We start from the raw sequence: 27,535 nt of genomic DNA on the forward strand, positions 1-27,535 counted from the left end.
TAACCAAGAACTCTAGAACAATGACAAGCAAAATTAAAAATACACTTTCACTTTATTTTCCATCATTTTTATTATGTGTTGTAAATAGGAAAAGGTTATAGTTATTATTGACACCATCATATGATAAAATGAATCATTCCAATTTCATTCAGATTTATATACATTAAATTTATCACTATAGCACCTCTTCAATTAACACTAAACCTCATTATGAAAATATTATTATTATTATTATCCTATCTTCCATTTCTTTGGGTTCCTTTAATATTGAGCGGCTGATGTTTTCATTTTATACCGTACCAGTTTTTTGTCCTCACTAAATTTTCTGTCTAAATAATTTTGGCCTTCAAGCTTAGCTTCTTGCTTTTAAAGTATTCAGTTATTAATCATTATATGTCTATATAAAAAGTAAAATGGTTAATCGGGAGGGAAAATTTGGAAAAATAAACTTTTTCTAATTTGTGACACATTTTTGTTCCTTGTGTTTTGTTTATATCGGGAATCCGCCATTTTTCTTTAAATCCGTTCACATAGCAACGTGATAGACCGTATATTTTATAGCCCGGGCTTTTACGGAAGAGAGCTAAGAAACTTAACAAGGCGATATCTCGAGATTGGAAAGGAGCTAAGAGATGGTTGACCCCTCATTGGATCGGGAATTTAATAGAGAATAAGTAAGGAAAGGTAAGAGTGGGTATAAAGAGACTTTCGAAAATAAATATATATTCGAGCATCTTTGGCCCGATCATTGACTTGACAGAGACCTTGAATTGTCAGAAATCCAGAGAAATTATAATACTCTTAGTTTTTGAGAAAAATCCTTTCAAAAATTTTTGAAAAACTTTACAATATCAAATCAGCCACTGTAATAGGGTGTTCAATTCAAATGCTTTTTGTTTTGCCGAAATCTACCATGAAATACGTACAGAGTAAATGTTAACTTAGTTTGATTAAGTTTCTCACGGAGCCACTTACAGCATTCATATGAGCAAAAGTTTGTGACAAAAGAAATAACAACACAAGAAACGTAATGCAATATATTTTTTTTCAAAGAAGAATTATGACTTTATTACTACTTAAAACTATCTTTCAAATATTAAATAAACGGTATAGAGGTATAAGAGGTTCATTTTAAATCTAAGAGTTCAAAATTTTCAAATTCCTGATGTCATCGATAGACAAACTATGTAAATAACAAGAAACGAGTAGTCAAAATTATCAATTTCCTACAAATAAAGAATGTATATTTCCCCAGAGCAATTATATTTCGAACAAAGTTACTACATAATAAGATGATTTTGTTCATTTATTATAACGGTAATCGCACGATGAGTTATTTTTTCTTATTTGGCGCTCCTTCAAAGAGAGCAATTAATCGTTAATTGCATCCTGTAGAGAGCAATTAATCGTTAATCACACTCTTCGATGCGGCGCCGATGTTTACAAAATTGATTCTAATGTTTTTTCTTACTATTTTCTTTCATCGAACGTTTTAATTGCATTCGAAATTCATTTTGTGAGAAAAAAATCTATAAACAACAATAAAAGAAAAACAAAAGAGAAATAATATGAATTGTAATTTGCTTTCCTAACGGGGAAAAAGTAGTGAAACTCATTGTACGATTAGCTCGTAATCACATAATAACTCGTACAATTCGAAAATTGCACTCGTGATTTTTTTGTTTCGAATTTTCCTCGTTCTTCCGGACTCGGAAAATTAATAACAAAAAAAATCACTCGTGCAATTATTCTCGAATTGCACTCGTTATCATGTGATTACATATACTAACTGAGATAAGGTAAATTTTGCTGTTACAAAAATATTAAGACCATTGGGAGAATAAAAGTTTACAAGATTTTATTCCTTTGGTGAAAGTAGATGAACCTCTTTCGTTGCTGGGTTATTGAAGAAAACCTTCTTAGCAATAGCCACGCACAACACCGAACCGACCAACCCAGCTATGACAATCAGTGCAGTTGTCTCCGTAGCACCAAGATCATTTGAGGATGATTTGCGTCCAGATTCTTTCAAAGCTGCCTTATCAGGTGCTAAAATTAAAAGAAAATGTTGCTTTACTCTTGAATTTTGTTTATTTGAAAACCTGAAAATTTACACTTCAGTGTAAGTCTCTTGAAAAACATATTTTGCTTAGTCGACAATAGGCTTTTCCAGAAATAGATTTTACCCCGCCCACTGTTAAGGATATTGATTTTTCGAAGTATCGAACCCCTGGATATCCTACTTTATTAGTAAAGACCTGGATATTCACTCTTAAAAGTATGCTCAACCCCTTGGCAGTGGCGTTGTGGAAAAATCTTTCTGGAGAATTTTTTTTAAATGGCGCCCCCAATTTTCCAAAGTGGCGCCCCACCTAACATTTTACTGATTCGTTTGCCTAGGCATACTGAGGAAGGAAATATTTAGTGGATAAGAGTAGATATATCTTTGTTGAATGGAAAAAGATAAAACAGGCCCCGACCATGGTGGGGGCCGACTAGAAAAAAAAATTTTAAATCGACTGCCAAGATACCCTAAATCACTAAATAAAAATAGACAAATTTGACACTTGCTAGAGTGAAAAGAAAGAAACAATGTGTAATGCGAGCGAAGCTAGTGAAAAAATTTACGATGTTTTATAATTAAAATATTGTTGTTAGCAAATTGGTCTTGAGGCAGAGTTAGGTACACAAAAAAAACTTGTAAATTAGCTAGATTGCAAAGAAGTTACCAATTAACTTTATTGCGAGCGAAGCCCCCCCTGACACAACGCCACTGCCCCCTGGATATCCTCTCTTATAAAGATGCTTACCCCTGGATATCGTCCTTCTTACTTGAAAAGACACTTTACCCCCTGGATATCCGCTCCGTTGTAGATATTTAACCCCCTGGATATCCACTTTTGAACAAAAATTGTTAACTCTTTGGATATCCGATATCCTCAACAGGGGGAACACGGACTATTTCTAGAAAAGCCCAATTTTTGCGAAATTAATAAATACAACATACCGTCCCTAACAGCAATGAAGATGGGTAAACTTTTCACCGATTTATCTGTTAGAACATTAATTTCGTCTTCTTTGGCTGCATCTCTTTTGCGTCGCAATGGAAACGGTCTTTGGCCACATCGTCTACATTCATCGGTTAATTGACCAATAGGACGATTTCGACAGATCAAAATGCGGCACGTAATGATGATGCCATCAGAATCACCAAAATACCTGAAAGCTTCCATTTCCCAAGAAAAGTGACTTGTATCTTGAGGAGTGGATGTGATGGTGACACCAGTTTCGCCACCGACACTGCATCTGAAAAAGTTATTAAAATATGTATTATCATCTCGAGAAATGGCTTGAAATCCATCGCAGTATTTTTAGACTAATTCACTTAGAGGTGTGTAAGCATTTAAACGCAATTGATATGGTTCTTTTGGTATGATGACGTTCACAGCACGGAGTTTTCATTTGGACTTCAATTTCTTCGAGAAAAACTAAACCAACACAGAAATATCTCTTTCCACCTTATACACCGCCGGAAGACTCAGATAGAATACTAGCAAACTCTACTGGGGCTGTACTAAGAACATTGTCCTTGGTAATCGCAGCAACCTTACAATCTCAGTCATTAGCGAGTTTATGTATTTTCACTCCGTATTACTTTACCCCAGCAAAAATATTTCTCAATTGATCCCTTATCAACCAGTTTGCATTGTATTAGAGTTGCAGGAGAAGGCTAACTGGAGCTTTAGAATTCAAGTTTGTTAAATATTTACTTATTCTTGATCAAATCATATCTTCCGGTTCCATCTAATCGAGTTGCGTAGCAATCTTGAGGTGAAGTTTTGATAGAATTAGAAACTCCATTTAAAGACAAATCAAAGTCCATCTTTTCACCAACGTAAACAAGACCTGTCCATGCTTTAGTACCAGCTTTCAAAGTTTTGAAGTCAAATCCAAAGTTACTTTCGTCGTCTAAAATTGAAGAGTTTGAAGGCGATTATTCAATAGAAAGAGTAGTAGAAAATCCTTTTAATGATATACTTAACGGACTAATGAAATGGATCTTTCAAACCATCTTTAAATTGTTTTTAATTCTCATTCTCAGACGTTTAAATATAGATGTCTGCCTTTAAGTAATTATTCCTCTTTTTTCAATGGACATTCTCTGTTTTTTAAGAACCAGACATTTTTTTTGAGCCTCAGCCGTTCATGATATTACATTAAATCAATACTTTGAGCCCGAAGCTGTTCTTGAATTTTGTTCCCATTTCGGGGGCAAATTTGAGTTATTTAAGCTTTAAACAAAATTTGTAAAACTTTTACGGCCTTTACCCTCGTTGCTTGAAATTCAGCAAATCCGGGCTCAGGATCTTTTCAAAATTGTTCTTGTGACTAACCTTCTTCTGAATTGATAGTCCTTCTTTTTGCAACACTCATATTCCATTGCCTTGTGATGTTTCGTTCAATTGAACACGTTGCATTATAGGTATCAAAGAATTGCCTTTGTATCAATGAAGAATCCATCTTAGCACCGTACTCTACCACAATAGTCTGTTCAAACGCTATCTTCCCTCCTTCTTCATAAGCCTTGATCCCACAATCTGAATAATTGGCTGCAATCCAGAGTTTTCCGTCACCATAAAGATTTCCATATGTGGAATTCAATGGCTTGCAATCATGATCTTCGCCTTTAAATCTGACAATGTAAGGTAATCCATGTCGTTCCAAATGACTCAAGTTAAATGCTGCTTTCAGTCCGTTTGATTGGCACTCGAGATGAAAATAGGATTCTAGGATTTAAAAAATAATTTAGGATCAAAATACAAGAAAAAATTAAATTTCTTATTGCTAGTCGTCTCCAAAAATCCAGAGGTAACTGTTCTTTATTAAAACATGAGTTCACAGTTCAAAATGTATAATTCACTCACTTTTTGGTGGTATTCTTTCCTTCTCAGTCTTAATGATACACTCTTCACCTTTGATTGCTTGTGTGCAACTATAAAAGAATGATAATTCTATTTGTGTGGTATTCTTAATCGAGTAATGAAATCAAAGAAACAGCAGTTCATATTGTGAATAGACTTCTTTTTATATAAAATGTATCGAGTTAAATTAGTCAATGGCTGGTGGTAGTCAAAATTTTGTTCTTTTCTTGAGCTTAAATCCTTACAGAAAAATATTTCTAAAATGTATTGAGATTCCTCAGGTAAGTTATGACATGTCTCAAAAACCTGAAAATTACCATAATTTTTGAAGGCCATTAGCCGGCAGAAAATGAGTTAACCAATGATTTACTAAGAAGGAAAACATGATGAAGTTTCGCTGTAGGGGTGTTACCTAATTTTTTACGCTCTTATTTTCGCGAAAAACCGCAAAAACTAAAAAATGCTGACGTCAGCAAAACTTGTTTTTTTGAATAACTCCAGTTTGGCTAAAGATAGAAACATGAAATTTGGACTGAAGTTACACATCATTTAAAGGATCATTTTGCAAAAACAAAATTTTGAAATTTTGCTGACATCAGCACTTTTTTGCAAAATTTCGTATTTTGCTAATTTCTCCTAACGACAGCAAAATCTCGAAAATCTTTTTTTTGCAAAATGATTCTTTTAATGATATTCAACGTTGGTCCAAACGTTTCTCTTTTCCCTCAAAAGCTCCACATAAGGAGATTATGAGCACTTTTTGTTTAACAAATAATTAATTACTCTTAAAGGATTTGATTAAAAAAGCAAATTATAAAGGCAATTCTTGGTTAAAAGTGTTAAAGAACCTAAAACATAACTTTTATGTTCAAATACTAAAGTCTATTCACGATAAGTGTGCACTCTTTTTTCATTTACCTATAACTTTTGAAGGAATTCTTCAGTCTTTATAAAGTTGGTATCATTAAAAAGATATTAGTGAGTGGAACAATTTGAAATAAAAAAATCTTTAAAAAAATTCTAAAAATGAAGATGAAAATGAAGAAGAAGAAAATGAAGATCTTGTAGAAAAGTGCTATAACTATCATTTTCACTGAAGTGAATCCTTGATCATAGAACGTCATCACTGTGAAAAAAATTCTCAAAAATAATCATTCAGTCAAAAGATATCAAACAAAGTTATAAGCTAATTGAAGTCTAAAAATGCTGTTTTCTGCTGTTTTCTGCTGTTTTTTGGGGTCAATCACATATCAACTTTGTATCATAACTTTATATTGAATAATTATTTTAGCAATATTTCTTTACAGTGATGACCTCCTAAGATTAAAATATCTCTCCATTGAAAATGAAAGTCATAGCCCTTCTCTACAAGATCTTCATTTTTTTCATCTTTTTTTTCATCTTCGTTTTTGGAATTTTTTTAAAGACTTTTTTATTTCAAATTGTTCCACTCTCAAATATCTCTCCAACGATACCAAATTTCTAAAGATTGAAAAATTCCTTCAAAATTTATAGGTAAAAGAAAAAAGAGTGCACACTTATTGTGAATAGACTTTAAAGTCAATTTTTCGACTATGGTCAGAGCCCTTAATAAGAGCGGGGGGATGGATTTTTTTCTCTTAACAATTAGCGGGGGGACGTCTATTCGGGAGACAAGAGTACTTACTTTTTTCCCATGCATCCTTTCGGACATTGACAATTAACACTTGGGTAAGCTCCACATTTAGCACCATTCAGTTTTTCGCATGGACAAAAAACTGACTCGAACATATATGTAGCTTCTGAAAACGTTCCACAAATGTCGGTTGCTCTGATTCTGACATTATAGGTTTTGTTTTCCTTTGCGGCTGTCCACGTTATAACACCAGCGGACGATATTTCCATATTATCAGGAGTTCTTCCAACGAAGTTGAATTTCAATATTTTTTGTTCAGGGTCTGTTACAGGAACTGTGAAACGTAGAGTATGGTCATGGAATGCTTTTTGTGTAGATCTCGGTCGGAAAATAGGAGCAACGTTATCTAAAGTCAAAAGTAAGTCAATCAATTAAAAATCTATAGTAAAAAATAGACTCCCCAAAGCAACACAGCTTTGAAAAATAAGTATCTTTCCTGATCGAACACGATTATTAAAGGAAGAATACGGATTCGTATACTGACCAGTTCTTTCCGTAAAAGTGTTGTTCCCACGGCAAATTTGACACCAATCCTCAAAGTTTGGCTCACCAACAGCAATGCAATAATTGTTTACTCGGCAAGAATCAACCTGTAGAGGTTAAAAAGAAACAGGTTTGGAAAAAATGTAAACCACACTTCTGTGACCAGAATAAGAACAAAAATAAACTAGAATCTTTGCTTTCGGTCGGCTGAAAATTATATGGAATAAGTTAAGCTTTGTATATAAAAATTCAAGCTTCTTCTTGTTCGTAAAGAATTATTTCTAACCTTCCAACGACAATCAGTAGTACTGTTGCATTTAACACATTTCGAATCGTACGCTATATAATTTGAACTCTCATTTGAGAAAGTTTCACCATCATTTGATAGTTGTATTGAAACACCACCAACTGGTCTTCCCGGCCGCACTGGGGAAAAGTCAAGGTCAACCAATGGTAGATGTTGTTCGGGAATTTCACAGGATAAGTCTCGGAAGCTTAATAGATCACTTTTTGAAGATAGCATATTTGAAGTACTTCTTCCTTCTAAGATAAGTCCTTCAACCTGATGCGAATAAAGAATATACATTAAATGGTTGAATCATTAGGTGAAAAATTGTTCAATGAAACATTTGTCTCTTGAAATAAGAAAACAATGTTTTCTTTTCCACTCAGCACCAGCTCCTAGTATCAACATTTGATAAGATCCATAAAAAACTTACTTTCAATTTTTTCGTTCCACACGCAAGTTTATCAGATTCCACATAATTCTGGCCAATAACACGGGTCCTTAGACAGTCTTGCTTTCGAATATCACATAGACCATCTGATGCAACCCTTTCTAGAACTGGTGGATCCCCTAAAACATCAGGATAAAAGACAGACCCACATCATTGGCAGTGAAAGTAGAGTGGAAAAGCTGATATATTGTGCAATATTAATGGTAGGGGTAAGAGAGCCTAAGATTGAAGATTACCTGAATTCGAAGGTTTCAATGATAATGTCGCATTTCCGTTTTTTTTTAACACAAACTTTATCGTAAAAGCATGACAACCATGTTAATGGAAAAGATCTAAAGCAACTCAAGTAATATTTTTAATATATGTTTTACTTTACCTTCTTTGATCGAACAATCAACTGATAAGAATCCAGCATTGCATACACAAGTGGAATTCACACATCCACCGTTACCACTGCAATCACTTGGACATAATGTATCACCGACAGCTTGCGGTGGCTGAAGATTGCCATTATCGTCGGCTGTCCATAACGTGACGTTTCGAAGTGTTTCTTCCTCACACTCCTCCATCATAGCTGCTACAGCAGATATTATTGAAGTTCTTGAGTCGTCAAGCACCTTTAGTGTAAAATTGAAAGTGTTGTAGATGATTTTCAATTCAACTTATAATTGTGCTACTGAATAAATAGCTGACTGGATAATTCTTCTGAATAATTTGGGGTTGCCGGATAAGGGAAAAGCCATCTACCTGTGTTAAATCGCAAATCACAAATCGCAACAAACGTTTTTCAAAAGCTTCATATTCTAATACTTTCCAATATTTTTAAAATTATGATGAAGTTAGTAGTGGAACCATCAACCTTTTTATTTATTTTCATATGCATATGTTTTTTAATTGGAAACATTTGTTAGAGGAATAAACAAACAGAAGAGTTTGGGCACACTTAAACTAAAGCATAATAGTTTTTGCTTCTTATAGAGTAATGAAAATACAAAAACCTTCGTGTCATCAATACATTGCTGCAGAAATGGAGTGATATCCAAGGTTGGTATAACTTGTAAACAAATTTTTCCACTTTTGGATTCTTTTAATGCTCTGTTACAACTTTGCTCAGCTTGTTGTTGAGTAATTCCACTACTGGTTGGAAAGGTAGGTGGTGGTGTTGTTATCTGAGGTGGATTAAAATCATAAATAGTCGAAGCAGGATCCTCATCTGGCATTATAATCACATTTCGACCATCGTCTTCAATACTTCGACGTCTTCTACGGCGTTTTCCACACCCTTGTCCTAAGATTGATAACCATTTGACGGATAATTTTTATTGAATGTTTTTAACCATATTAATACTTGGCTTTTAGGGCTACTTAATAACTTGTTGGGTGTAATTCTTTTCCTTGTATTTAAACAATAATGATAATGATGCATTTTAACAATAATAGTACGATTAATAAGGCCCTAGTTCTGAATGTGCGATTTTAAATTCACGGAGAATAATATGATTATAGATTCGTTGCCATGACGTTATGATAAATAATAATCCATTTACCTGGAAAGATCAATTCAGCAGGTTTCTTTCCTTTAGTTTGGTATTTTGGACGATTTGCTAGTCCACTATTATCGCAAGTGATCTTTGAGTCATCTGTTTGGTAGTTACCATCACCTTCACAGGAGCAGTAAGTTGGTATCCTTGTCGAATTACACCTTCCTTCTTTTTCTCCTTGATAGTAGAATAAACTTTCACGACCGAAATCTTTGAATCTAAATTATTAAACAAAAATTTACTTTAAATGATCAGGAACATTAACACCAAATCGCTACTTAACCAACGCCCCTAAAAATAAGCAGGACAAATATCCCGATCCCTTCTACTAGAAAAAAGCCTAATGATATGAATTCTAAGCAACTCACCTATAACTTTCAGTAAAATCGTCCATTCTGGCTGCAATCGATGAACTCCATCTACCCGGTATGACTTGGCCACTTGCAGATGTGAATTCGTCATTTGTATTTCCATTCCAAGTACCACAAAGACCTCTTGTATTTTGATAATCATCCGGAGGAAGTGACACGATGATGTCTGACGATGGGTTTCTGTAGACAAACGTTACTCTGGCGCCAGAAGGAAAGTTAAGCTAAAAATGAAATATGATTGAAAATAATAGAACGTTTAATGATAAATTGACCAGCAAATATTCTGCTGGATATAGGTCATTAGGTGCAAAAATGATCAAAATGATCGATACCAATGTCACATAGACAAGTATATAATTAGCAGAAAATGTATTTTCACATTATTATATTTCACTTACGATGAAAGTTTTTCCACCAGGAACTCTTTCGATCCTGCTACCCTGTTGAGGTTCGATTGTGCTAGCAAACTTTATAATCGGTGCTTTACCAGTTTGACACATATCAACCACCATAACATCGTCGCCCTCTCTGGCTGCGACTCCACAATTGCACGAGACAGATGTGTGACATTCAAAAACTCTGGCATGGACCTACCAAGAATCAAAAATAATATTTGTCGAAATAGTAAAGCAATTCACAAGTACACGATGTTATCAGTCAATTTGTAATTTTGTTTTAATTTTATTGTTTTTTCAAGTTGATATCAAGGTGTTCTATTTAGTTTTTGACGAGCTTAATTATTACTATTAATTATTTCTACTGTCTTTTATTTGTCACTTACCTCAAAAACTCTTGCACTTGATTTTACAAGAATGTAATCTCCAACTTTGTAATGTGGAAACCAATTATGATCAAAAGTATAGATGTAAGGATCGCCAGTAGTCTTACATTGTCTTGTTGGAGCATCTTTTGCTGTAAGCTAAGTTAATGAAAGTACATTAGTGCATGATTAGTACACTAAAAATAAGATTTTATTCTTTCGAATTTTAATATTATCAAGGTATTGCTGCTAAAAAGTACATACATAATATAATTATAATCTAAATCTAACGGCTCCATTAGATACATTACATTCGATTGTAAGAGAGTTTCCATAATCTGTCAAATCCTTATCAGTAAGGTTAAATATTTATTGTAGGGCCTCCGAGCCTCTCTAGTAGTGTATTCACTCTCTAAAGACATTTTTATCATTAGCCTCTCTCCGAGAGGATATCAATATTGGTTCTCACACTGAAGAAAAGATTCAGCAATATTCAATGCTACATTTTTGTTTATTTTTAACCTCGAAACTCAAATTTAAAAAACATACCGTTACATCTGGCAACGGAGATGTACAATACCAATCTAAAGGGTTTGCATGTCTAGGTACGTTAAATTTAATTTTCAACAACCGATCATTATCATCTATGAAGTCTCTCGTAGCAGCAACGTTCATCTTTTTTGTAACATCTCCACGCTTAAATCTAAGCATAGATAAAGTGAAACTGACAACTGAAGTGAATGGTAATAGTCAGCTCGGTATCAATTATTTAAATTTGTTGCAATTTTAATATTTTGCTTCAACAAATTTTAAATGAATTTAACTTGCAATAAAAAACTTAAAATAATAACTTGTATGAGATGGTCTACCAAAAAGTGGGGGGGACATGGACCCCCCCTCCCCGTTGACGAGGCCCATGGTATCGAATGAGTCATTTGGTTGTTTTGGAAAAAATAATTATGGTTAATAATTTCATTTTCTCACCGTAAAGAGCATCGATCTTCAATTTTTGCATTTTTGTCGTTTTGATTTATTCTAATGTTTACTCCACATGTTGGCGATCCCTCGTTACAGACAATGGGTACCGTTGATGTCAGGGTCACATCTTGAGCTGAACCCTGCTCTGATATTACAATATTTGTAGGAGAGATCTAAAGTAATGGAAATGGAACGATAATTGCTCTCATTCAAAAATTGAAAATACTAGAATAAGTTTGAGATATTATAATACAAGAATCAAATGTCATAAAGAATTAAGAATCAAAGCAAATAAAGAGAACTATTTTGTACGGTCTTCAAACCTCCTCAGGTAAAGAACAGAAACTTACTTTGATTCCTGCGTAGAAGACATTACTTCTTTTAAAGTCTGATTTGTCTTCACTTCCAGCAAAAAAAGAACGAACTTCGCAAAAAATCTAAAATAGGAAAGCAGATCTTGTTGATCCGTAATATATGGAGGTAAAGCTTATTAGCCTATCAAGTGATAAAGAGCTGTTATATTTTATATGGAAAATAGAAAGTTTTTTGAAGGGCACCTCCTTGAATCAAATCTTTGGAGGAACTAAATATTGTTGAAAAATGGCCCTTTACTTTTTGAAAAACCTCCTTTTTTTAGGAAAATCATCCTACTTTTCTACAGGCCTATAAATAAAGTTACTTACGTTTTGATTCAAGCAAAAGGCTCTTTCGTTCCTAGCCGTTCTCAATGTATTTTCGTTTTTTAGGTAAGATGTTGTTTGATCATTCTCAAGTGGATCTACTTTTAATATCTTGGGTGCTGCCCTTCCAGTAGTGGAATACCAGGTTACATTGTATCTATTGTTAGCTCGGATAGTTTCTATCTCAAAGTCGCATGTAAAACGGATTCTCGAGTTGTGCACATCTACCGTCACTTTAGGTAATGATCTTTGTTTTGGAAACTCATCTGTAAACAGAAATTGACAAAAACTTTTTATATTCGAAGTAAAAAATTTATCAAAATATTTGAATTAGTATAAATACAAATCTTTCTCCTTCAACGAATAAAAGGTTTCTTAAGTATATAAAGATTGTTTTGTTTGCATTATTTTGTTTGGTAAAAAAAAGACTACTTGTTTATGCTTAACAGACGCAACCTACCGTGACAAGGTGTAAATCCAGTAGTTGACGTTTGACCAGCTGGACATCTTACTTCTTTTCCTGCATATGAAAGCGGACATGATTAAGGTGGGAGTCACATGAAAAATTGAGAAAGTTGATTTTTTACATTTTCCTGTATAACTTTTGAACTTGAAGAGATTTTTAAATGAAATTTTCTACAGAGGTAACTTAACAATAGATGATTTCAAAAATGTAAAAAAAAGTCTAAAAATAGCCAAGACGGGGGTAAAACCAGCCAGGGGGTAATGTACTGTGAAAATATTGTGTCAACGTTTTAGAAAAATCTACAAAACCTATCACAAAAATTTTTTTTGCAGCTTGTTAATATTGGATAAGGAGTGTTATGAATGGAATTTTTTTTTGAAATTTCATTCCAGGGGGTCTGGAAACTAAAAAATGCATTTTTTGAATTTAGAAATCAAAGAAGTATTTTTTCAAAAATGTAATCCATTCATAACACTCTAGACCATAAATTGAATTTCTCCTGAAAATTTCAAGTTCATAGCACTTGTCAATCCTGAGAAAACGTTGCCAAGGTGTGCGAAAACCCCCTGAAACCTATTTTGAGAAAACGGTCCGTAAAGTCAGAAGTAGATATATATCTCTATTTCTCTGTAATAAATCGACCGTTTTACAAAATTCTTTCGCTGTTTGACTAAAATGGACTATAGTTCTACTTTATATACTTTAAAAAAGGCTTTGAAATATCAAAATAGTCCAGAAATTCCAAATTATCACTTTCACGTGATGTGCGCCAATCCTTAAAATTTTGCGCCAAACTCCACGTCAACATTGATTCAAGTCAATTTAAATGCGGTTTGTGTAAACCGCAGGTTACAGGTCGCAGGTTACATGTTGCAGGTCACAGGTTACAGGTCACAGGTTACAGGTCAACAAAGTGCAGACCGGAAAAAAGATAATAAGATCATAACATATGCATAACATAACATCAATACATAACGCATTAAATTACAAAAAAGTAATAGATGTTATTTAGATATTATAAAATGACAATTGAATAGAATAACAACCTAGTGACACTTACAAAAATAATGACAAAATCATAAAATATGATGCCTAACAAGACAAAAGCACGAAAAATATTTATCATGCAAAATATGATGTGGATGGTGTGAATGGATAAAAAATGGCACCAAACAGAAGCTTGCAAGGTCCCTATGAGAGTGGTTTTAGAAGGATGGAACTAATTAATTATTCAGTTATTATTTTAATGACTTAATGACAATTTTTGAGAAAAATATTGACAGAATCACAAAATATCATGTCTTACAAGAGAAAAACACCAAAAATATTTAGCATACCGAATGTGATGATAACAATATGGCTGGATATAAAATTACACCAATCAGAAGCTCGTGAGTTCTCTGAGAAGGCAGTTTTAGAGCGATGTGTTTTATTATATGTAACCATCATATAACATTACAAACATTACAATATGTAATATACCTGTTATACGTATAATATGGTTTCAAATATTTTCTGGTCTGCGTTATAGACGGCGCAAACTGCGAAAGATCGATAAAAGCACATGGTTAAATTTTGATGTTTGAAATGGTTTTATATGGATGAAATTGCTTGAGAATTATGTTTTTGATAATTCTTTGTGTTTTCCAAACATTTTCCTCTGCAATGACATTGATTAGAGTCAACCTGTCATCACTGACCTGTAACCTGTAACCTGTAACCTTTGACCTGTAACCTGCGGTTTACACAAACCGATTTAAATGTGTTTTCACAACAAAAACCATATTTTCAATGTAATAGATCATCCTAGTATATTTTCCTCACTGATTCTGCCAGTTATAGGTTAATCTAAAGTTGATCTGTTGTGATACAAGAATCCACTTGGACATCTAGCCGTGCACGATTTCTTCAACTTCGTGACATGTAAATAATCCAGCCAGAGGGCGGAGGGAGCGTCCCAGACCTTCAATAATTCATCACACACAATTGTTAAACCAGCCTCCAGGCTTTCAATTCCTTTAACACTTGGATCTTTAAATAGATACATCATTGAATATGCCTTTGGTCTTCGTCCTTCAATAAGTTTTTCGGTGTCGTCAAACTAAGTTCATATCGAAAACGTTGAGTTTGAGAATCAAGTCTTTGGTTTCACCTAGCTCAAGCTTTCTTAGTTGAGAAGAATGACATTAAAGAGCTAAGAATGTCATCAGTCAATCCAACATTTCCAAATTAAAGCAGTTTTCAAAGTCGAAATCACTGCTGACAGCCTCCAAAATTTGTATGTTTTTAAAAATATCATTTATTTGGTTACCATCTTTGATTACGTCATATTAGGAAATCCCGCGAAAAAAAGGCGGTATTGATTTAGACGCCCGAAAAGGGCGTAAAAAGATCTTTCGTTTGGTATGTCATGATCCTATGTTTAGATCAGCCATAAAGAAATCGGGCCCTAGCAACGGGTATGATTTTTCGTTGCTAAGGAAAATACTTTCGATCAGGGTCTAGAAAAAACCTTATATCTCAGGAAATATAAATGCTACGTCCTTAAAATTTTCAGAGTGTGTTCAGAAAGGGTATATGGTCATAAAACACGCAAAATCCCGAAATCGATAATTTTTTCACCAAATCTCAAAACTTCATGTGACTCCCACCTTAAGACTATGCTCAGACTTTGTATTGCTCCGATATGGTTTTCGTTCATATTAGTTTCGAGCAAAAAATTGGGTAGTTCCGTTACGATGAAAATAGCGGAGCGAATCCGTTTTAATCCATTTCGTTTTGTACCGTGTCCTTTTTTGACGTTTCGAATTTTGACGTTTACACATGCGTTTTTTGATGTCATTTTGTACCTTCTATATGACGTCATTCTAAATTTTGTAACTCATTTTTTTCTGTGAATTTAAAATTTCGAGTTATTTCTAGTATTTCAACTCGACTACTTTTCCTTCCTTTAAACGAGTTATTTCTTGTTTTTTTAACTCGTTTTTTTTTCGTTCTTTTAAATTTTCGAGTTATTTTCCTTCCTGTGTAGATTCTCGAGTTATTTTTGCGATCCTTTAAATAACTCGAAAACTTAAAGGAGGGAAAAATACCTGAGTTAAGATACCAGAATTAAGAAATTGGTTTTTTCGTAACTGAGTTTTTTAACTTAAAAAAAATAGCTCGGTTCCGAGCCTCAAAAGGCTTGACATATATAATAGAGAGGGGGGAGAGAGATTGAAATAACATGATATTCATTGTACTGGTGCCCGGGGGGTACTACCCTTGTTGACGATGGAGTGCTCCGCTGAGGTTCGAAAAATGTACCCTACGTGGGACTCGAAATTTGCGAAAAAAGTGACCCTGAATGGGACTGAAATTCCAAAATGTTCTCAAATGTTCTACTTTTTCCCCAAATTTTCTAAAAATAGGCACCCTACAAGGGACTGATTTTTCTATTTTGGTGTTTTTGCGACCCTACCTGGGACTCGTGGAGGTTAATAAAGGTACCCTGACCAGCGGAGCATCCCCGTAACCCATCTTTCCCTAGTACCCCCCCCCCCTTCCTGGGTATTGGTGGTACTTAATGATGAGCATATCTTACCTATACAATAACCAACTGGACACGCCCAAGTCAACTGTGCTAATTTGTACACAAAGAAATCTTCGTTTTTTACATTGTCTCTACATCTTGCTGCTTGGATCTGGATTTGTTCGAAGCAACAAACTCCTTCAACATTAATACAAGCTTTGACGTTTGTTGCCTGATTATATGATGTCGGGTGTGTATCATTAAGCCAAACAGGATAACGAGTTCCTATAATAAACAATAATCAGTACAATAGATCAACAAAATCCTATAACGCTTTGCCGTGGTTACAGTAAAAACTCCAATTAATGGACACTCCAAAAGGCAGACATCTCTAATTGGTGGACAATTTTATTTTACCTGGCCGTTTCCTTACCGGACATCTTTCATCAAACTGATTACCGACTTCAAATTACAATTATACGAGCGATTCATTTAAACTTTTTTAAACACTTTTAGTTTTCACTTTTAGTTTAACTGTAAAAATTGATCTGGGTGGAGGCACTCATATGGTCTGATCCACGACATGTGAGTAGGTTTTTTGATACCCTCTAAATCCACTGTAAGCGTGTAATTTCGATAGAGTGTATTGCAAGGGTCATTTATAGCTAGATATACTGTATACAATGTATGTTTGAGGACTGTTAAATTGTAAGTCTTACAGTAAAAATCTGATTTAACTTTATAATTTTGACTCGTTCCCATTTTGATTTGTTTTGTACATTGTGTCGACATCTCAAGCTCATTTGGTAAAATGTACTGTAAGTATACATTTTCACTTCCAAAGGGCTGCATTGTAAGGGTCCAATTTTGAAAGGCATTTCCTTTGTCCACACATGCTGTCGTTTAGAAATCGAGTGACTCCCCCCCCCCGGGAAATTAAATTTACAGGTTATTTTGAAGCTTTTTGCAGTCAATGAGTTGGTGGTGTCTGATCCATAAAACTGGTACATGACCAACACCTCATGATTCATGAAAGCTAAATTATCGCGTTTTATAACCTTTATTTTATTCTTTCATATCCTAGTGTCTCCAGAAAAGCACTTCGGACCGAAATTTTATATTTTTGACACCTTTTGGCGTTGTCTTATACGAAGAAAGGAGAAAATTTAGACATGATGGCTTGATATGGGCTATGTTTTGTTATTTTTATGGTATAAAAAGATTTTAGCTATGCCCGTTATGGTGTAACGGTTTATGATTTTGCTTGCTGCAGGGTTCGTACATTTCAAGAAACATCCAAAATTTCTGTAGGTTGTCTTAAAAATACCTTTATATATGTATTTTTGTTAAAATCATAATCTACATCTAGAATGGAAGTAAATACTTACCACATGCGAACTGAGGTGGACACGTTGTAGGCATTTCACTGCCAGCTGGGCTGATAAATCTTTGCCAAACATCATGGTTTATACCATCATCACAAATGAAGCTTCTTGAATTTGAAGGTACAATGTTTCCACTGCTTCGTTGAAATATTGTCGTTGAATCAAAAACATTATAAACATCGGGGTTGCATGGATTGTCCTGGCCTAAATGATTAAATTGAAAAGTTTATTAAAGCCTATTCACGATAAGTGTGTACTCTTTTTTCTTTTACCTATAACTTTTGAAGGAATTCTTCAATCTTTAAAAAAATTTGGTGTCATTGGAAAGATATTAGTGAGTGGAACAATTTGAATACCGTGAAAAGCACAGCTCAAAATCATATATTTACGCTGTGCCGACGAATCGAAATTCTATTCATCGTGCAATCAGCGAAGACAAAAATCACCATGACGACCATCCAAGATCTTGGATGAGCGTAATAGTCGATATTTTTATTCCCGTCGTTGAAAACACAGCTTACAAAAAGTCATCAATGCTTGGTAAAAAGAGTCAGTGATAGAGAATCATAACATAAAGTCTGTCTATTATTTCGATTCAATTAAAGTGACATTTCCATAATTAAAAGTTTAGTAATTACTGTTATACATTTGGGGATCATGTAAAAGATTTCTTTTGAAATAAACTCTTTTTAACTACACTTGGAGGTTTCTGGGGAATTCGTAAATAGTAAACTGCATACTGATACAGTCTGCTAGATATTAATATGGTAATATTTGCTCTTCATCTTTGATTTTTTCTACAGTGATTAGATTGACACATGCGCGATAAAATTTCTATTATTTGTCTTCAGAGGTTACTATTTTCTTTGAAAACTTAATCTCTGATACTCCGGGTACAATTTGAAACGAAAAAAATCTTCAAAATAATTCTGAGAATGAAGATGAAAATAAAGAAGAAAAAAATGAAGATCTTGTAGAAAAGTGCTATAAGTACTATTTTCACTGAAGTGAAACCTTGATCATAGAACGTCATCACTGTGAAAAAATTTCACAAAAATAATCATGTAGTCAAAAGATATCAAACAAAGTTATAAGCTACTTGACGTCTAAAAACGCTGTTTTCCGCTGTTTTCTGCTGTTTTTTGGGTTCATTCACTTATTAACTTTGTATCATAACTTTGTATTGAATAAATATTTTTGTGAAATTTCTTCACAGTGATCACCTCCAAAGATCAAAGAATCTCTCTAGTGAAAATAAAAGTTATAGCACTTTTCTACAAGATCTTCATTTTTTTCTTCTTCATTTTCATCTTCATATTTAGAAGTTTTTTGAAGATTTTTTTATTTCAAATTGTTCCACTGACAAATATCTCTCCAACGATACCAAATTTATAAAGATTGGAGAATTCCTTCAAAAGTTATAGGTAAAAGAAAAAAGAGTGCACACTTATCGTGAATAGACTTTGAACCGTCTATCATTTTATTCAAAATCTAAATCGTAAGAAAAATATAGTTTCGTTTTTGTTTTCACAATGTCCTGGAAAGTACCGATATCTCAGGGGGGGGTCAACATTTATAATACCAACCCATAGCCCAAAAACCTGACTTTTGACCTTTTGAGCTAAGTTAACACCACCACCCCCAAATTGGTATTGATACCAACTTGAAAGTCATAATTGGTATCGATACCAGCTTGAAAATCATAATTTTCAGAAAAGGGGGGAACCCACCCCCTTAATTTGGTATCGATACCATCATGACTTTTTGAATTTGACAAAATATCATGGGACCCACCCCCTAATTTAGTACCAATAGCAATACCAATCTGACAAATTTGAGTTTAAAGCTGTTTAAAGGGGACCCACCCCCTCCCACTCAAACAGGGTACTAAGAGAAACTTCAAAAAAACTCATTTTTGAAATACTCTTTCTTCAACACAACACAAAAAATGTCATATGCTAAAATAGAAAATGACTGAAAACTGACAATATAATAAAAACAAACCCAATGAAGCTAGCAAAATCAATCTGAATCAATATTATCTGAATATAATTGATTTGCAAAAACTAGGAGAAGCTATTTATTAGTACATAATTTTAGAACAGAATAGATTCACTCATTACCAAATGCTATCACAGAAAAAAATGTTTTTGCTTCAGGCTTGATCAAAAATAAAACTTGAAAATATCGAAAAAGTCCAAAATAAACAAACTGCAAAGTCATTTATACTTATTACTCATTTACAGTCATTATACTCAAAAGCTAAAACAAATCCAATTGAAACCTGTTTAGACTGATATGTACCCCGGGGTATTTTCTAGCTATAAGGGCAAAAATTAGGAAAGTTTTGCTGTCATTATGATATGGATACCAACTTTCTGAATCATATTGTTTAAAAAAGGGGTACCCACCCCCTATTTTGGTATCAATACCAACTGAGGAAAACTCTTTTTTTCTAAAAAAAGGGGGACCCACCCCCATCAATACCAACTTGACTTTTCAGACTTTTAAAGGAAAAAAAGACACCACCACCCGGCTATGGGTCTGGTATCTGGATGTTGACCCCCCCTGGATATCTAAAACTAAGGTATAGTTATGTAGAATAATAAAGATATATAAAGAAATAAGTAATAGTTATCACACGATACCGAGGACAATATGGGATATACCTTATCGGCAAAAACTTAGTCGGTCCAAAATGACTAAATTTTGGCTTGGTGACTAAAATTAGGGCCGACTAAAAATTTGGGCCAAATTAAAAGTTTATAATTAAGCTTTCCTTATAATCCAGTTTTTTAAGTTTTCTCCTATTTTCCATCTGCTTGTAAATTTAGAAATGGTCCAGATTTTTAGTCGGTCTTAATTATTAGTCGGCCCTTAGTGACTAAATTTTGACGAAGTGACTAAAATTAGGGCCGACTAATAATTAAGGCCGACTAAAATTAAGGCCGAATAAATTTTGGCCGATAAGATATTTTTCGAGTTCAGACTTTTCGTCATATTTTCCAAGTCTTTAGTCGAGGAAAATATAGAAAACCCTAAACGAGAAAATATATTTAATATTGTACGAGTAAAAGTTTGATAACTGGTTTATCATCAACTTGAAAAATGCCATTTATGTCTCTTCTTCTGTGTGTTGTTTTTCTCTTCCAATATTTTTTCTTTTACTTTTATTTGGATGAAATCAACATAAAAACATTCGAAAAACGAATCGAATGGTCATTAAAAAGATTAAAACATCCTTTTTATGAACTCTTTAGATAAGTTGTTGTGTAATGGAAGCGAAGAGAAAACCTTTCTAGCCTTTCTAATCATGAAGTTGTACAAACTATGATTTCTCTCTTACCAGACCCCTTTTTTTGAACGCGGTCTTGTATTTGTACGGTACAATATGAAATAAGAATATTTATATACGCGTTATTAGCCAATCAAATTACTCACGTTTCCATGTTGATGATAATAATGCATTTTAATTACAAATACTCATCCTGCTGTTTAGAATGCTGAAAGAATGAAATAACACATCCCCGAACACAACCCTTTCCACAGACCCGGTGGAATTTTTTTAGCCGGTGGGCGGTTAAACATAACGATTTGAAACTCAATAAGGATTGATATTCTCATATTTCTTTAGCTGGGGATTTAAATTTCATTGTTTTCAAGTCAGAATATCTAGTGGGGATGGGAGAAATAGTAAACTATTTTCAGTGAGGACTGGTTTATTTGATAATTTTCAGCGTGTATAAAAATTAGAGGATAATTTACTACCGGGATCTATATTTTGGCGGGTCTGTGAGAAAGGGTTGTATGAAATAATGAATACACCTACCCTGTTTATAAAAAATCTCAAATGAATTTAATTAACTAACCTTTTACTAAGCAGGATAAGGATAACATCATTGACCATAGTGTCATCCACAATAGAAAGCTCGCCATCATTAAAGTTTCAGATTCCGAATCTATTGGGAAAAAAAAACAAAAAAAAGTTGAAAAAGAAATTTACTTCTTTGGCAATGCTGTTAATGATGAATGCTCCTTTAAGAAAAAACCTTTTTAAAGTCTGTTCAGATATAATTGGCAGTGGAAACAAGAATGCCTGTAACTTTTGATAGTCAAATATAATTATGGAAATATTTTTTGCTTGTTTTAGAGAATCAAAAGCGCTAAATTTGGATGTATTTTTGGTTAAAAAATTCACGATTTTTAGTGGTTAAATTTGCGATTCCAAAAATTGAGCTTTTTTTCTACTTATGCTATAACGTTCATTTTTACATCAGTGGTAGTTCAACCTTAGGTTAAGAAGTTTGTTAAATTTCAAGGCAAACAAAAAAGTCCTTCGGAAGATATGGGACCCGAAATACCCCTTGGTAGCACTTTTCTGTGAAATATCAAATCTCCAACTTATTACTAAAAACGGGGGTAGTGATATGATTGATAAAACAGTTTTTCGATCATAACACATTTTACGATCTTTTTAATGACCTCATAGCCAAACTGTGTTTAGTGTTTTGGGAATTAGCAAAGTTCTTTAATGACTTTGAAATAACAAAGGCAATATAAGTTCATGCTTATCTTTTCAATAAAAACAATTATACTGTGATTTCACTTGGATTCGAAATAATCAATGATACCTATAATACCAATGCACCAACACTTAACATTTTCCAACTTTTAATTGCACTGTTCAAAAAAGATCCCCCGTTTTTAGTAATAAGTTGGAGATTTGATATTTCACAGAAAAGTGCTACCAAGGGGTATTTCGGGTCCCATATCTTCCGAAGGACTTTTTTGTTTGCCTTGAAATTTAACAAACTTCTTAACCTAAGGTTGAACTACCACTGATGTAAAAATGAACGTTATAGCATAAGTAGAAAAAAAGCTCAATTTTTGGAATCGCAAATTTAACCACTAAAAATCGCGAATTTTTTAACCAAAAATACATTCAAATTTAGCGCTTTTGATTCTCTAAAACAAGCAAAAAATATTTCCATAATTATATTTGACTATCAAAAGTTACAGGCATTCTTGTTTCCACTGCCAATTATATCTGGACAGACTTTAATAGCTCTTTTAATATGCGCTTAGTAGGTTAGTATTAAATTTGGCATGCTTTTGAAATCTCTAAAAATTCTAAAACAGTCTTCGAATATCTCAGCTTTGGAAAATAATTGGGTCAAAAACTTTGGAGGTATTTCTTAGGACATAAAAGGTGTATCTCTAAGCCAAATATAGAAAACTAGCCGGTACCCGGCGTCGCACGCCGGTTAAGCTGTAGCTGAACGCAGTAAAAGTCCTTTGGATATTGAAGGTGGCTTAAAAAATGATCAAATTAATAAAAAGATATCATCAAAGTTTGACTCTAACCCTCTCCCGGAGATCTTTTTCTCGCTTCTCTCACATTAAATACGCCGTCCAGTTTTCGACAATTTGAGAAAATGTCATGGTAAAGAGGAGTGAAATGTAGAAATTACAATTTTTTAGGAAAAGGCGGGAAAGCCACAAAGAATAGCGCAACTTTGTTTTTATCAGATTTAAAAAGATAAATAAGTCAATTCTAAATTGCTTTTTTGAACCCTTGGCATAACTTTTCGAAATTAAACATAACAGTATCAACCACTTGAATGTTTTTATATGAAGAAAAGATGGACTAATTTCTTCTCTTGCTTTTTATCGCCATTTGAATGCTGTTATTGTTCGACAAACTTTTTAATTTTTATGTTTTGATTTACATTTGCAATGTTCTTTTCAATAAAAGAAACTTGTTTTGTTTTGAAAAGAATTCGAATGTCATTAATAAATACGATCGTTAAATACATTCTCGAAAACATTTCAAACAAAAGAAAAGAAAAAACAGGATCGGCCAAAGCAGGGCAGAAATTAAAATTACTAAAAGTAGATGGGCCTTAAATTTCAAAACAAAGGCTGAATGAAGTCTAAACCATGCTCTATTCGATATGTCAATCAAAACAAACTTATCGAGAACAAAACATTGCTTGCGAAATCGAAAGTGTGCAAATGGCGCGAACCCAATAGAATAAATTTGTGAAGCAAGAGACTAAAAGTTATAATTTTAAAACACAAAAAAAGCGAAAACGAAAGTGGTGACACACAGACACACAATGCACCGCTATTAATATAATAGATATAGATTATCTGTTAATCACTTTAAATAGAAATATAAATTTCAAGATTATATTGTCTATTCATGACTTTAAAAGGAATTAAAATACATACCGAATATTCTACACCAAATGCTGCGACCATTAATTGATGGTTTTAAGATATAAATGATTGAAGAAACATTAAAGACTTACTTATACAGACTTTAAAATTCATAAGCAGTCATAAACAATAGCCTCATTTGCATGATAATGTACCTCTCTCGTGTTATTTGTCGTCACAATGGAGGCATTCCTTAATAAGGTTATTGCAATACAAAAACATCAATGTGAAACGCCTCGTAAATACGTCATAAACGTAATACATCTCAAGCATTAGAAAAGAGGAAGAATATGTATTAAAATATTGAGTTAGTGAATAAGACTTTTTCGTTTGTCTAACATCCTAGCTATTGCAAATATGAGCATGTGTATCTCCAGGGCTGCATAATTCTTCGTAAGATACGAGTCCAGTCTGCAAAAATATTCTCAACACCCCTTTCTCAAAGTCGCGGTAGAATTTTTAGGGGTAAAAATAACGGACCAAAACTCGATGGGGACTTTTTGTCAAATATTTCATATGGCTTGGGATTTGAATTCCGTTGCTTTTGAGTCAAAAAACCACAACGGTGATGAAAAAAACACGATATCTGGCAGTGAGCATTTGCCTCTCTAATTATTTTCAGCGGGGACAAAAACTTGGAATATAAATTTCGACTGGGGACGATATTTTGGCCAATTTTTTCAGTGAGAAGGGTCCCAGTGGGTCAGTGAGAAGGGGGTGTTTATCAGCCATATATTTTGTTGTTTTTTTTTCTGACACGTAGGTAGAAAAAATTGACAGTATTGGCCACTGAGTTCTCAGTCATAACCAATAGTATCGCTTAAGAATAAAGTTTAAAACGTATTTTATTTATCTCTAGTCTTATCAGGGGGTGTTTTCCACCACATTGACATTCTTTTGCTAATACTTTTATATTCTAAATTTTGTTCATTAGTATGAGCCTTTTTCACAAAATAAAATTCACAAAATTTTCAAATTTTCCTCCCTTTCCTCCCGCTAAGGGTAGGCCTATAGTAAGGGTCAGAAGGCCTGATAAGCAAATTTCAGTCACCGCGTTTGGCTTGGTAGGCTAAACGCGGTGATCGGATAGCAAAATTAGGGATTGGGCAGTGTTCATAGGCCTATAGTAAGGGTCAGAAGGCCTGATAAGCAAATTTCAGTCACCGCGTTTGGCTTGGTAGGCTAAACGCGGTGATCGGATAGCAAATTAGGGATTGGGCAGTGTTCATAGGCCTATAGTAAGGGTCAGAAGGCCTGATAAGCAAATTTCAGTCACCGCGTTTGGCTTGGTAGGCTAAACGCGGTGATCGGATAGCAAAATTAGGGATTGGGCAGTGTTCATAGGCCTATAGTAAGGGTCAGAAGGCCTGATAAGCAAATTTCAGTCACCGCGTTTGGCTTGGTAGGCTAAACGCGGTGATCGGATAGCAAAATTAGGGATTGGGCAGTGTTCATAGGCCTATAGTAAGGGTCAGAAGGCCTGATAAGCAAATTTCAGTCACCGCGTTTGGCTTGGTAGGCTAAACGCGGTGATCGGATAGCAAAATTAGGGATTGGGCAGTGTTCATAGGCCTATAGTAAGGGTCAGAAGGCCTGATAAGCAAATTTCAGTCACCGCGTTTGGCTTGGTAGGCTAAACGCGGTGATCGGATAGCAAAATTAGGATTTGGGCAGTGTTCATAGGCCTATAGTAAGGGTCAGAAGGCCTGATAAGCAAATTTCAGTCACCGCGTTTGGCTTGGTAGGCTAAACGCGGTGATCGGATAGCAAAATTAGGATTGGGCAGTGTTCATAGGCCTATAGTAAGGGTCAGAAGGCCTGATAAGCAAATTTCAGTCACCGCGTTTGGCTTGGTAGGCTAAACGCGGTGATCGGATAGCAAAATTAGGGATTGGGCAGTGTTCATAGGCCTATAGTAAGGGTCAGAAGGCCTGATAAGCAAATTTCAGTCACCGCGTTTGGCTTGGTAGGCTAAACGCGGTGATCGGATAGCAAAATTAGGGATTGGGCAGTGTTCATAGGCCTATAGTAAGGGTCAGAAGGCCTGATAAGCAAATTTCAGTCACCGCGTTTGGCTTGGTAGGCTAAACGCGGTGATCGGATAGCAAAATTAGGATTTGGGCAGTGTTCATAGGCCTATAGTAAGGGTCAGAAGGCCTGATAAGCAAATTTCAGTCACCGCGTTTGGCTTGGTAGGCTAAACGCGGTGATCGGATAGCAAAATTAGGATTGGGCAGTGTTCATAGGCCTATAGTAAGGGTCAGAAGGCCTGATAAGCAAATTTCAGTCACCGCGTTTGGCTTGGTAGGCTAAACGCGGTGATCGGATAGCAAAATTAGGGATTGGGCAGTGTTCATAGGCCTATAGTAAGGGTCAGAAGGCCTGATAAGCAAATTTCAGTCACCGCGTTTGGCTTGGTAGGCTAAACGCGGTGATCGGATAGCAAAATTAGGGATTGGGCAGTGTTCATAGGCCTATAGTAAGGGTCAGAAGGCCTGATAAGCAAATTTCAGTCACCGCGTTTGGCTTGGTAGGCTAAACGCGGTGATCGGATAGCAAAATTAGGGATGGGCAGTGTTCATAGGCCTATAGTAAGGGTCAGAAGGCCTGATAAGCAAATTTCAGTCACCGCGTTGGCTTGGTAGGCTAAACGCGGTGATCGGATAGCAAAATTAGGGATTGGGCAGTGTTCATAGGCCTATAGTAAGGGTCAGAAGGCCTGATAAGCAAATTTCAGTCACCGCGTTTGGCTTGGTAGGCTAAACGCGGTGATCGGATAGCAAAATTAGGGATTGGGCAGTGTTCATAGGCCTATAGTAAGGGTCAGAAGGCCTGATAAGCAAATTTCAGTCACCGCGTTTGGCTTGGTAGGCTAAACGCGGTGATCGGATAGCAAAATTAGGGATTGGGCAGTGTTCATAGGCCTATAGTAAGGGTCAGAAGGCCTGATAAGCAAATTTCAGTCACCGCGTTTGGCTTGGTAGGCTAAACGCGGTGATGGATAGCAAAATTAGGGATTGGGCAGTGTTCATAGGCCTATAGTAAGGGTCAGAAGGCCTGATAAGCAAATTTCAGTCACCGCGTTTGGCTTGGTAGGCTAAACGCGGTGATCGGATAGCAAAATTAGGGATTGGGCAGTGTTCATAGGCCTATAGTAAGGGTCAGAAGGCCTGATAAGCAAATTTCAGTCACCGCGTTTGGCTTGGTAGGCTAAACGCGGTGATCGGATAGCAAAATTAGGGATTGGGCAGTGTTCATAGGCCTATAGTAAGGGTCAGAAGGCCTGATAAGCAAATTTCAGTCACCGCGTTTGGCTTGGTAGGCTAAACGCGGTGATCGGATAGCAAAATTAGGGATTGGGCAGTGTTCATAGGCCTATAGTAAGGGTCAGAAGGCCTGATAAGCAAATTTCAGTCACCGCGTTTGGCTTGGTAGGCTAAACGCGGTGATCGGATAGCAAAATTAGGGATTGGGCAGTGTTCATAGGCCTATAGTAAGGGTCAGAAGGCCTGATAAGCAAATTTCAGTCACCGCGTTTGGCTTGGTAGGCTAAACGCGGTGATCGGATAGCAAAATTAGGGATTGGGCAGTGTTCATAGGCCTATAGTAAGGGTCAGAAGGCCTGATAAGCAAATTTCAGTCACCGCGTTTGGCTTGGTAGGCTAAACGCGGTGATCGGATAGCAAAATTAGGGATTGGGCAGTGTTCATAGGCCTATAGTAAGGGTCAGAAGGCCTGATAAGCAAATTTCAGTCACCGCGTTTGGCTTGGTAGGCTAAACGCGGTGATCGGATAGCAAAATTA

General features: G+C 35.0%; 1 protein-coding gene across 1 annotated transcript; it reads right to left on the bottom strand.

The window, feature by feature from the left end:
* Positions 1-1,528: 1,528 nt before the first annotated feature.
* LOC136804355 (von Willebrand factor D and EGF domain-containing protein-like) lies at positions 1,529-23,773 on the bottom strand. Its single transcript, XM_067061066.1, has 24 exons — positions 23,744-23,773; positions 21,379-21,468; positions 17,513-17,713; positions 16,197-16,409; positions 12,608-12,667; positions 12,151-12,413; positions 11,818-11,904; positions 11,474-11,640; positions 11,039-11,192; positions 10,511-10,648; positions 10,128-10,319; positions 9,727-9,950; positions 9,365-9,576; positions 8,816-9,105; positions 8,194-8,434; positions 7,800-7,936; positions 7,367-7,642; positions 7,082-7,187; positions 6,589-6,943; positions 4,926-4,993; positions 4,395-4,787; positions 3,771-3,969; positions 3,008-3,306; positions 1,529-2,049 (listed from the first exon to the last, which is right to left on the bottom strand). The coding sequence occupies exons 2-24, from the start codon at positions 21,446-21,448 to the stop codon at positions 1,859-1,861; spliced, it is 4,536 nt and encodes a 1,511-aa protein (XP_066917167.1). The 5' UTR covers positions 21,449-21,468; positions 23,744-23,773; the 3' UTR covers positions 1,529-1,858.
* Positions 23,774-27,535: the final 3,762 nt, after the last annotated feature.

The sequence above is a fragment of the Clytia hemisphaerica genome, unplaced genomic scaffold (genome assembly GCF_902728285.1).
Source record: "Clytia hemisphaerica strain Z4C2 unplaced genomic scaffold, Clytia hemisphaerica genome assembly, whole genome shotgun sequence".
In the NCBI taxonomy this organism is placed as follows: Eukaryota; Metazoa; Cnidaria; class Hydrozoa; order Leptothecata; family Clytiidae; genus Clytia; species Clytia hemisphaerica.

Excerpts from the sequence above, each read along its gene's own strand:
- LOC136804355 (XM_067061066.1), bottom strand. The coding sequence starts at position 21,448 with ATGATGGCGAGCTTTCTATTGTGGATGACACTATGGTCAATGATGTTA. Across the intron at positions 9,106-9,364 it reads TGCTGAATTGATCTTTCCAG|GACAAGGGTGTGGAAAACGC; the intron begins GTAAATGGATTA and ends TATCAATCTTAG. Across the intron at positions 2,050-3,007 it reads CTTCATTGCTGTTAGGGACG|CACCTGATAAGGCAGCTTTG; the intron begins GTATGTTGTATT and ends TTTTAATTTTAG.